Below are 12,001 nucleotides of genomic sequence, written 5' to 3'. Positions count from 1 at the left end.
GCGTCGCACCGTAAATAAGAATCGCTTCAATTGTCTCTTGCAATGGACGAGAATTGGCCATTTTAGAGATTGTTGACGTGATACCTTTCTACTAGTAAAACCGAAAACTAAATGAGAATATTCTAACTAAACGATGATGTTCATTTTCCTACTGACATTTTTTGTCGTTTTTATAAACAAAAAATAACTTAACAAATCTTATTTAGTTGTTGGAAGATAAAAAGACATATTTCTATAAATATCGATATTAATGTGTTTGTCTTCAGGAAATTATTAAATGTTCCGCTATTTTGTAGTAGGTGAAGATATTGACTTCATATTCTAGGGTTGTGAAGTATTCGTCCATTTAATTTTTTTCCCAGATGGCGCCCAGTCGCCATCTTGAAAGTTTCATCTGTCAATTTAACTTCATGCATCAATTTCACTGTCCCAAATAAAAGGGGGGCACTAAAGAAATGCACTGTATAATGGAATAAATAAAAAAAAATATCAATGAAGGAAAACGATGCTCAAAGGTAAGATAAATACCATGATAATAATAAAGAGGTAATATTATCATACGAAAGTAAATGGGGGATAAACATTTTTAGAACTTAGAACTCAACACAAAATTATAAGGCGTTTATGAAATAGGATTGGTAATTCTTCATGACAAAATGGTGGTTCTATATGCTTTCGAATTTCACATCTTTCTTGGCCAGGTTAACAAATGGTGCTGTTAGGTCAATAACATTAGGAATCAATCTTCTATTGTTATCAGGAATTTGTTGATTGCTTTGGATGTCTTTGCCCCTTCTTAAGAAACTATATGGGCCAGATATTCAACCCTTTTTAGTAACAAACTACTCGTACAATTTACTGGTTTCCATTTGATTTTGTTTCTGTGAGACTTGATCGAACGTCTCAAAATAATTCATTTTTCTTTGCATTATACTCATTGATGTACAGATAGACCATACATACTGGTATATCTGTCCCAACATGAAGTGCCCACGAAGTGTTGAGAGTGGAAAGTGCCTTCAATAGGCCAAATGCCTCCAACTGTCAACTACGAACTGCCTTATACAGTACTGTTTCCCCCGGGAGACGAAAATATTAAGAGCAGATAGTTGTTGATTCACAGATGGATCAAAAATACCTTCAGGTTCTGGAACAGGTGTTTTCAGTCGCAGACCCAGGACAGAGATATCAACCTGCCTAAGAACCTATGCGACCGTATTTCAAGCGGACATTCACGCTATTGAATTGTGTGCGGAGAAATTGGAAGAATCCAACCTCATCACAAGTTAATAAAAATATACTCGAACAGTCTAGCGGCATTGAAATCTCTTGGCTCCTACCGAGCAACGTCTAAATTGGTAGCAAATTGCCAAAAACGACTATCCTCGATAGGAAGACTTAACAGATTGTCTCTGGCCTGGAAGGCCTTTGCAAGAGAGTCAGTCATTGGTATAATCATTACTTCCATCTCCATTTGGTGATAGTTTTCAGCAACATCAATAACAGTTCAAAAGTTACCCCAATTTAAAGACTATCAACCCACCTGAATCCGAACACATTCTAAGGCGGGAAACTTGGCCAACTTCTCGATATCGTCCCAGGTGCATAAATGCGTGGCATTCATATTGATGACTTTCAACTTCCGAAAACTGTCGTGAGGCGAATCCTTATTGACAGCCGACTCGCAGTCACTTTCCGATCTCTCGTAGTTCCGATTGCATTTCCCCTCCTCCTCATTCTTAATATCCAAGGACTTGATGGGGCAATCGGCAAGCACCAGAGTTTCCAGATTCGGAAATGCGTACCCGAGTTTGGTGACTTCTTTCCAGTTATCGATGAGGTTTCCGTTAAAGTGTAAAATCCGCACCCCCGAGTGCTTGTGTTTGAGCTTGTACACTGGGCAAGAGCATTTGGTGGTCCCATTTTTTTCGTTCGAATTGGTTTCGTCGATGGTGTTTTTGTTGGTCTCGCAAAGACATTTCACGCTGTCGTCGTGGAGACGGACGTCATTGTAGTCGTTCATGCTGAGGTGGAATTCTTCGAGGCAGGGGGTGTGGTTGAGAAGTTCTTGAACGCTGTCCCAACTCACGTAGGTGGAATTTAAAACTAGGTTCTTGAGGGAGGCCCATTTGATGCCTTCTTCAATTTGCATGTCGCGAAGAGGCGTGGAAAGTACGTTGAAGCTGAGGTTGACGAATTTCAAGCGAGGCATCTGTTGGAGGATTCCCAACACCTGAAACACGAGGGAGTGGTTAAGTTTCAAATGGAAACTGTGAATAAGAATTATCAATAAATAAGTAATACCTGAATAATGAAATGTAAACACACCCGTTAAAGTAGAATTGGAACCACTGACGTGTACAATGAATCAAAAAAATATGCCTTTTTCACACAACATAACTAGAAAACTGTTTCTCGACGCGCATTTCGCTAATCAAGTTAGGCGATTTACTTTTCCAGGAAACTTATAACAAATAAAACCCAATCAGAATTTGGCAGCTATTGAAAGAATTAACTACAGTTGGTTAACATTGAGCAAACATAAATATGGCATCAACCGAAAAGTTAAGTTGAGTAGAAAGGGTCTCTGGGACTTCAAAGTACACAAATGTAATAAGGTTTTTCCTCAAATTATTTCAAGTACACCTCTAAATATGTTTCGAATTGTTCTATTTTTTAGCATTCCATCTCAATTCTCAAGGTCTAATTTGAGAAAAATCTTTTACGCCAAAGTCGGTGAATATTGGCAAAACATGCATTTGTTAATTAGATGTGCTTATGATATTTGTTTGAAGGTTTAGTCCATTGGTCTAATTACTAATTGTAGGTAATAAGGAATTGTACGAAAAGTAAAATACACCCATAATTCAAAATCTCGCTCTGCCTGAAACTAAATATTCTAAAATCAGATGTCATCTTTTATGTTAAATATATCTATATTGGATTAATTTGTGAATATATTAACGTAAAAAATTAATTTTTTATGTTAGGTACTGTTTATACCCAGGCTAAATATTTGAATTTGAAATTAATAGAAATAACCTTCCAATAACACATTCAGATCTATGTTGAAATCTATTTTCTAGGTTCGTTGACCATGTAGGGTTGTATGCTTGACGTTTTGTCTACAACGACGATAGACACGTTATCAAAAACGATGATGTAACGTCCCAAGGGCGTTAGGGGTGTAAATAATCCAAACATCAGTATTGGCTGTCAATTGGAACTTTGTTTTTATTGGTTGAAATAATTGATCTGATTCGAGTATTCCTGTGTACAGATAGCCAAAATTAATGTATACTACTTTCCTTCTCTTTTCTGCTGAAATTTTCTGAGTTTTTGAATGTATATCGCCTTTCTATAAAATTTTGTACTAACTCAAGCGCTACTGATTTGTCGGCATATGCCCAAAGCAATAATTTCATTTCGATTCACAGAGCCGGATTCTGACACTAATTTTGGTGGTTCCGATGTAGACCAATCTAGATCTGATAGGGATCCGGTATACCTTTAGTTTTGCTGAAGACTCTCTAGGGTTTTTTTGATGGTTTTTTTTGACTTAAATATCGATTTTAGGTTCTCCAAAATTATTTCAAAACGGTCCGCAACATTTTGGAGATACAGAAGGAAATAATTTCATTGAAGTTACCTTGAAGTTATCTTTCCTGGGCCAATTCGACATCGCTATACCTATTCCCTTCGAAAGCACATTTTTTAAATTGTTAAAAATTCCTTACGGAAACTCTCAGGTTTGTAGATGCCTCTCAGCTGACCTGGCTGGTAGTTCAGATATCTATCTGTATGTGTTTTCTGTGAACTCTTGCCAACGTAACACAAGTCTATTAATTCCGTCTTCAGCCGGCCGCTGCTGATGCAATTTTTGGTACATTTCGTCGATTTCCTCACAATAGTGATGGTCTGGTCCGGTTGTAGAAAGGAATAGTAAATCACTCCAGCTGCTGACCACCATATAATAACCATGGTATTTTTTGGTATTTTTCGCCATTAGGAAGTGTTTGGGTGACTCGCAGGTGTCCAAGCACTGTCCTGAACGTCTTCTGTTGTCAATGAGGGTCCATTTTTCGTCATACAGGACGATCCGATCAAAAAAAGTATCGTTTTGCTCAACAGCAAAGAAGAACAGACTTCGAAACGGGAACATTTCCATCGATCGTTCAAATTGTGGGGCACACACTTTTTGAACTGATGACCTTTCCAATGCGTTTCAAATCATCAAAAACCGCATGGGAGCTGCTGACGCCCAGTTCATCCGCCATCCCATCTGTATCTGTAGAGTAGGGAGGGTGAGTGTAGGCCCACAGCATTTAGACCACATGTGACCCATTGTACATCCTCCCAAAGAGTTGTTCTCCTAGGTCATCGTCGATCCTGTTCTTTCCAGGAAAGTGGACAGGTCTCTGGGAGACATGTCCTTTATATCGGCAGGTGTAGGTCAAGACTCGCCGAACACACACTCTCTTATGGATGATAACTCCGGACATTCGCATGGGACATGCCTGACAGTTTCATCTTCCTGTTCACATATCCTGCAAAGAGGTGTGTCCACTAGCTCCATATTGTGGAGGTGTTTCCTTAGTTGACAGTGGGCAGTCAGAAATCCTTCTCTTAAGTGTAGATTTTTCCTGCTCATTGCCAGATATTTCTTCGGCGCCAGCTTCCCAGGGTCGCCCAGGGTGATCCTGGCAAGATTGCATCCTTTGATTTCATCCCATATCTTTAGGGATTAAGCATGGGTTTGTCATTTGGCTAGTTCCGTAATTGTCGAAGTCATCAGGCCGTAGGTGCCACTGGGTCCTAAAATTCTCAGTCCAGCCGCTTCCTTGGCTGAAGAGTTGGCAATGCGATTACCTTTACTCCTGTCGTGCCCTTCAACCCACCTCAGGATAATGTTATTATCTACCGAGGCTTTGGCTAAATCTTGGTGGCACTCTAGTACTAGCCCCTTAGGTAACACGTTGTCTGTTTAAGGCTAATAGGGCTTGTCTGCTATCAGTGCAGATTGTTATGTTTTTGCCAGAAATTCTTTTCCTGGTTTATTATTTTGTGGCAATTGCTCAACGACATCAAAAGAGGCAACGAAGTGAATTATTTGCTGTTCAAAAATGAAGAGCATCAATGTATAGAGTACACAGTAGAATACATATGCATTGAGATAGTTATGTGAAGGTTCGACGACTGTCTAAGTTAAAGAAGAATCTTTAATAATTTTCGGGTACGCAGTCAACAAGGGAATGATAAAATAAGTGAACTTTTTATGCTGTTCTAGCTTTCGAGTGTTTATTGACTCTTCATCAGGAACTACTCTACAATGAACTGATAATTGATTTTAATATTTATTTGACGAATGGTAAAACGTGTGAAACTCACGAAAGTGAGGTTAGTAATTCTTGTCACAAATCTTTGTTACAAACCGCGGCAAGTGATAAGGATTACTAACCCTACTTTCGTGAGTTTCACACGTTTCACAATTCGCCAAATAAATATTAAAATCAATTATCAATTCATTGTAGAGTTGCCGATGAAGAGCCAATAAAGACTCAAAAGCTAGAAAAAGAGTTCACTTATTTTACCATCCCTTTGTTGACTACATAGCTACTTAAAAAAATCTGTATAAAATCGGTTTTTCCGTTAATCAGCTGTCGCCCCCATACGAACGACAACTCTCAGAAGTTGAGAAACTTGTGCGAGCTAAGCACTAACGAGGTCTTACCTTTTAACGTATGATTCCTAACACGGCTACAAAAACACATTACATTAAAACGGACAACCTAGTAGTGAGAATTCAGTTATTGAATTATCATTATTGTACAACAGGAAAACATTGCTCATTGTTCACTAATATTCATTTTATAAGTTTCATCCATAATTTCTCGCCCTCGGGGTTGACTAATTCTTGTAAGTACGAATACGAGACCCTTTCTTGCTTGCCCCAACGTTTACTTTTCCATTCAATAATGGGCACTTTGCACCCATATAAAACAGAATTAATCCACACGTTTTGGGTGGCATATTATTGTCTGAAAACCAACTGAATTTGTTTTGACGGTTGGAGAAATCAACGATAAAAACAATTATTGTAGGAGTAAGATCCCGGTCAATAATTACTGTATCACGAAACTTGAAAGATGAGTCAATGTGTGGACAATGTGTGGACAATGTGATGAAAACGTTATTTTTAAAAACTCATTTTCTCGGTATATTGCTTCAACACAATCGGAAATGAGCCAAACTTCAAACAAACAATATTTAAACTCAATAACTAACAATTATAATGATGAAAACAAAATATTTTGTTCAAATTTCGACAAAGGATATTATTGTTTGATCTGAAACTGTATAATTAACAGTAGTGGAAGCGTTTTAAGAATAATTTTATCTGTTGTTTTATTTAGCAAATACAAATAAGAAAATTTCGAAACATTTATCTCTTCCAAATACCTACACCGGAAACAGCTACTTCCTCGGCTAATATCACGTTGGATATTGAATTATACCCGACAGACATTTATGCAAAATTCCTCAAAGAGGCTAGTCTCGCAGATGTTTTTCGTTCATCCAGTAGCAGGAACACGCTGAAATCAATGAAGTAGTTCCCGTGCAAACCGTTTTCGAGGTATTACATATCATCATTGCGGGAAAGATCCTACCCAAACAACAATGTGCCTGGGACTGCATGTATGAAACCTTTATCTGAGAGAAAGAGCGGGGGAAGACACATCCCATGTACCAATGCTCTTAACAAAAATGAAAATCAAGGAAACTGTATCGAGGAGAGATCTGGTATCTGATATCTGTAGAGTAGGGAGGGTGAGTGTAGACTCACACCACTTACACCACATGTGACCAACCATCCTGTCCTTTCCAGAAAGGTGAACAGATCACTAGGAGACATCTCCTGTATATTGGCAGGTGTAGGACAAGACTCGCCGAACACACACTTTCTTTGGCAACCTTGAGGTGTCTCACGGTGGCCTCCGCGAATGTTTTGGAAGGTTCAGCGATATAACTGTCGTTGCGCGGCTTCTTCAACCTTCTTGGGGTTCCCTTCGTGGAGGTGCACAAGTGAGGGAGCTTTCTTGCAGGGGCAGCCGATCCTTGCCTTTATTCAAAGCGGAGCTCTTGGCGCCCGCCGCAGGAAGTGCATTGCTGTTGGAGATGATCTGCTATGTCCAGCCTCATTCCAAGCAGTATATTGGGGTGGACATTTCCAGCCTCGGGATTGGTTTTTGTTTTTGTTGTTTCTGTTTTTGTGTTGTTTCATTCATGTGTGTTCCCACGAGTAGCAAGGGAAGATTTGGTCACCTCTGGCAGAGCCCCGTATTACCAGAGGTAGGCTGATCACAATGAGGTTTCGCCCAGTTCCTCAAGGGGATAGTTCGTGACCGCCTATCATCCTGCGGCCATTCAGCTGTCGGCACGATTCCTTACACCTCAGCTTGGGTAGGCTGGTCCACGGTGGCATGTTTTGCAAAGGCTTATGGGGGTCGTAGTTCTCCTCACCAAACTTATTTCTGCCACTGACCAGGAGTCAGTGGCCACATTAGTTTCCCGGACAGGGCCTCCAGTCCTCTGGCCGTTCCCCTATCCGCCACCTGGGGACGCGCCCGACAGGTAGCCCAACCCATGGGATCGAGGAGAGATAACCTGGCCTGAAAAATGCCGGGTCTAAGAAAGAAAACGCTTTTTTTTTTAATTGGCTTCATTCATCAACGTAATCTCCATCAAGAGCCACACAACCATTCCAGTGCCGCTCTAACATTTCAATAGCACTTTTGCAGAACGATTTATCTTTTGTTTCAAAATAGACCTCAGTTTCAGCAATAACCACTTCATTCGAAAGAAATTTCTTACTCCTGATCATTTTTTGAGGTCTGCGAACATCCAGTAGTCACTGGAAGCCAAATCTGGCGAATACGGTGGATGTGGGAGCACTTCGAAATTCAATCCATGTAGTTTTTCCATTGTTTTAATTGACTTGTGACACGGTGCGTTGTCTTGATACATCACATTTTTTCTTTGCCATAAGCGGTCGTTTCTTTGTAATTTCGGTCTTCAAACGCTCCAATTACGCTATATAATATTCACTGATGGTATTTCCTTTCTCAAAATAGTCGATGAATATTATACCACGCCACATCCCAAAATACCGAAGCAATAACCTTTCCAGTCGATTGCCGTGCTTTTGGGCGCTTTGTACGAGGTTCATCAGTTGCTCTCCACTCAGATGACGATCGTTTTGACTCCGGAGTGAAGTGATGAATTCATGTTTCATTCATTGTCACATATCGACGCAAACATTCCGGTTTGTTATTTTTAAACATGGCCAAACACTGCCCAGAATCATTAAAACGTTCTTGTTTTTGGTCAACAGTGAGCTTGCGCGGCACCCACTTTGATCAGAGCTTTCTCGTAGTCAAGTACTGATGCAATATGAAGCGAACACGTTCTTTTGATAACTTAACAATGTCAGCTGATTCACGCAACATCACTTTTCGATCATTCATCAATGATTTTGTGATTTTTTTATGTTTTCTGATGTTACTGCTTCATTTGGACGTTCACTGTGTTCTGCATCATCGCTGTCTCTACGACCACATTTGAAGTCAGAAAACCATCGTTAATTTGTTATTTCTGATAGAGCGGAGTCCTTATAACACTTTTCAAGCCTTTGCTTCACTTGTACGGTATTATTTACCACCAAGAAGCAGTGTGAAATTAAAACACGAAATTGTTTCCGATCCATTGTTTCGTAAATAACAAAAGTAGTATCACTCTCTTCTTGGACATTGAGGACGCATTTGATAATACGTCGTTACGCATTTGATAATACGTCGTTAGAGTCAATCATCCAGGCATCGAGGAGAAGAGGGATCGACAAGACAAGCTGTAGGTGGATAGATTGCATGCTTAGGGGAAGATTGGTAGCAAGGGTTGTCCTTAGGGGAGGGGGGTGCTATCCCCTCTGTTATGGAACCTTGTAATGGACGAGCTACTATGTCTCTTGGACCATAATGGGTATAAAGCACTGGGCTATGCAGACGACTTAGTCATCTTAGTCCTGAGTAAATACAATAATGTAGTGAAGGGATGCATGCAGCAGGTCCTGAACATTATAACAAGATGGACCGAAGAAGAAGGGCTTGATATAAGCCCATCCAAATCGATCATAGTGGCATTCACCAAGAGGACTAAAACGGAGGGTCTCGGACTTCTAAAACTTCGAGGTGAAGAAATACAAGTGTAGGGAGAGGTTAAATATCTGGGAGTAATCCTAGATTCCAAACTGACCTGGAACCAACACTTGAACAGGATAGAGAGGAAAGCGGAGGTAGCACTGATGCTCGCCAGACGCACCTATGGAAAAACATAGGGGCTAAAACCAGCCACCGGCTATACACGTTGGTGGTTAAACCCATGATAACATACGCATCTCTGGTATGGTGGCCAAAGATGAAGCAGGCATCCGTCATCAACAAACTAGGCAAGGTGCAAAGACTTGCATGTTTGGGAATGACGGGAGCAATGAGAACTACTCCAACAGCTGCATTGGAGACTTTTACACTTTGTGATAATGGAGGGGGCCAGGATGGGCCAATTCACACTGGAAAACTCACCGAACTATAAAAGATCGGACCGAACAGAAATTTCGGAACAAGTGAAGGAGCACATGCTGAATATGTGCACGGATCACATGACACTGAAGTACACCTTTAACACAAACTTCACGTCCAAAATCATAAGCCGTGAAGAGTGGAAGACCTTTAGTCATCCCGAAACACCTGGTATATAGATGGATCGAAGACCAAATATGGAACGGGAGCTGGAATATACCTAGCGGATAGAAATCTAAACTACAGCTATCCGCTAGGACTATACACGTCCGTCTTTCAGGCAGAAGTGTATGGTATCTTGCAGTGTGCAAGGCTTATTAAATTGAGACCTCAAAGAAATGAGCGGATCAATATTTTTACAGACAGCAAGAGCGCACTAGGCTCTGACAAACCCGAAGGTGACATCAAAACTGGTCTGGGAATGTCATGAAGAACTGAATGAACTTGCAAACAGGAATAAATTAACTTTGTACTGGGTGCCAGGGCATTCAGGAATCACATGTAATGATAAAGCTGATGAATGCGCTAGACGCGGATCATCAACTTCATATATAGGTCCTGAACCAGCTCTGGGGGTACCAAAATCATTGGTACGAAACCAGATTAGGATATGGACCAATAAGAAGCACACAGAGTACTGGACAAAAGTACCTGGCAACAAACACAGTAGAACCTTCATTAGGGAACCGTCCGAGAAAAGAACCGAAGAACTACTTCAATAGTGTAGGGATCTGCTCAGAATAATTACAGGGTTACTAACCGGTCATTGTCCGCTTAGAGGACACCTGAATAAAATGGGGCTGTACATCGGAGACCTCAGCTGCAGATTATACAACGAAGGAATCATCTTATGCGAATGTGAGGCACTGAATCACAGGAGGCAGGCTATATATGGACGTACGAAATTACATCCAGAAGAATATGACAAACATCCAACACGGAACCTGTACAAACTAGTACAGGGAACGAGACTGATGGAATGTGTGTCATGAGAAGATGGGAGAATTAACACAATAAACCCAAGACGCTGCAGTGTTTTCTAGAGACTTGGACTAAATGGACAAGTCAGACAGCTCCCAAGGTACAAAAAAAATACTCTCAGCAGCACAATAACTCACAAACTCATGAGTATAATATCATGAAATTTCAACAGGTTTCAACAGCAGTTTCAAGACGAATTTGGTGAGTACTTGTACTGAATATACGAAAATATATTCAATGTTTCACCAAATATTCCGATCATTAAAAAAATGTATTTGATATCCCATAACAAGCATCACCAAGATGGCGATCATCATTCATAAATCATTTCCGTGACCATTTCATTACAAATATAACTGTTTAGAACTATTTTTTTCTATCTGTAGATGTACAAACACCTCATATGACTGATATTTAGCAAAAACAATGGTAACCGGGTAGTCGGGTGGTCTCTAATAAACGAAAGTTTTCATAATAAATACCTCTGGCCAATCATTAAGTTTATTCTTGGCAAGATCCAGTTCCTCAACTCCTGCACATTTAGCTACCAACACATCCTTCTCTCCCGCTGTCGTTATGTCGCAGTCGTTCAGAACTAGCAAAGCAGGAACAACTGCTCTTGGTGATTTGCAAGGCACGAAAATTGACACGGCGATTCCTTCATCATCGGATCCCTCCGACTCCGTAGAACTTTCCCCATACTTCTGTTCTAGAGCTTCTAGCAAAGATGGCATTTTAAGGTGATCTGAAAGAGAAAAAATGTATGAGTTTTGAACCGCACTGATTTGTTGGAGGAATGGGCCATTTTTTAAGTTATTTTGTCATGTTCACTTCTGAATTTAGACAGATGGTGCCCAGTAAATGACGTGATGACAGAGGATGTCTGTCAAAAAGAGAGTTTTTCAACTGTTCGGAGGTTGAAGTAACAAAAATTTTTAATTCACTGGTGATTTTTAGTTAGTTACATTCGAATGGTTGATATGTCAGTTTCCATCAATTTGAAGGATTTTTTTAGCAAAATAATCAACACAAAACCAATTTGAAAAAGTCTTACGAACAATGTTCTTTCTAAAGCCAACTGCTGAAATTTCCCGAGGGCTTTTAGAAAAGATGATATTTTGAGGATGATATGGAAGAGGAAAAAACTGAGTTTTGAACAGCACTGATTTGTTAGAGGAACTGGTCATTTCAAAAGTTACTTTGACATGCTCACTTCAGATTATGACAATTGGTTTCAAGTAAATAACGAGATTTTGGAAGGATGAATTGGTTATCCCTCTGGCTGAGTGTAACTTACCTACAGCCCTTCATGACCTGAAACAAATTACAATTCTCCCGTGTCTCTCTAAAGTAGTGTAATTCATACCAAAAGATCAGGTTGATAATTA

General features: G+C 40.1%; 1 protein-coding gene across 2 annotated transcripts in view; it reads right to left on the bottom strand.

The window, feature by feature from the left end:
* mlt (tubulin folding cofactor E like protein mlt) overlaps positions 1–12,001 on the bottom strand; it is a 50,530-nt gene that overhangs the window by 7,484 nt on the left and 31,045 nt on the right. For both annotated transcript variants that reach the window (XM_074181629.1, XM_074181628.1), the window contains exons 2-3: positions 11,096–11,358; positions 1,544–2,233 (exon numbers count right to left, since the gene is read on the bottom strand). In XM_074181629.1, coding sequence (XP_074037730.1) covers positions 1,544–2,233; positions 11,096–11,347 — 942 coding nt within the window. In that variant the 5' untranslated portion in view covers positions 11,348–11,358. The remainder of the gene's footprint in view (positions 1–1,543; positions 2,234–11,095; positions 11,359–12,001) is intronic.

This window comes from Leptinotarsa decemlineata, unplaced genomic scaffold (genome assembly GCF_025532065.1).
Source record: "Leptinotarsa decemlineata unplaced genomic scaffold, Ldec_3_MD MMD2_tig00026314_RagTag_RagTag, whole genome shotgun sequence".
NCBI lineage: Eukaryota > Metazoa > Arthropoda > Insecta > Coleoptera > Chrysomelidae > Leptinotarsa > Leptinotarsa decemlineata.
This window is presented reverse-complemented; position numbering and strand designations above follow the sequence as displayed.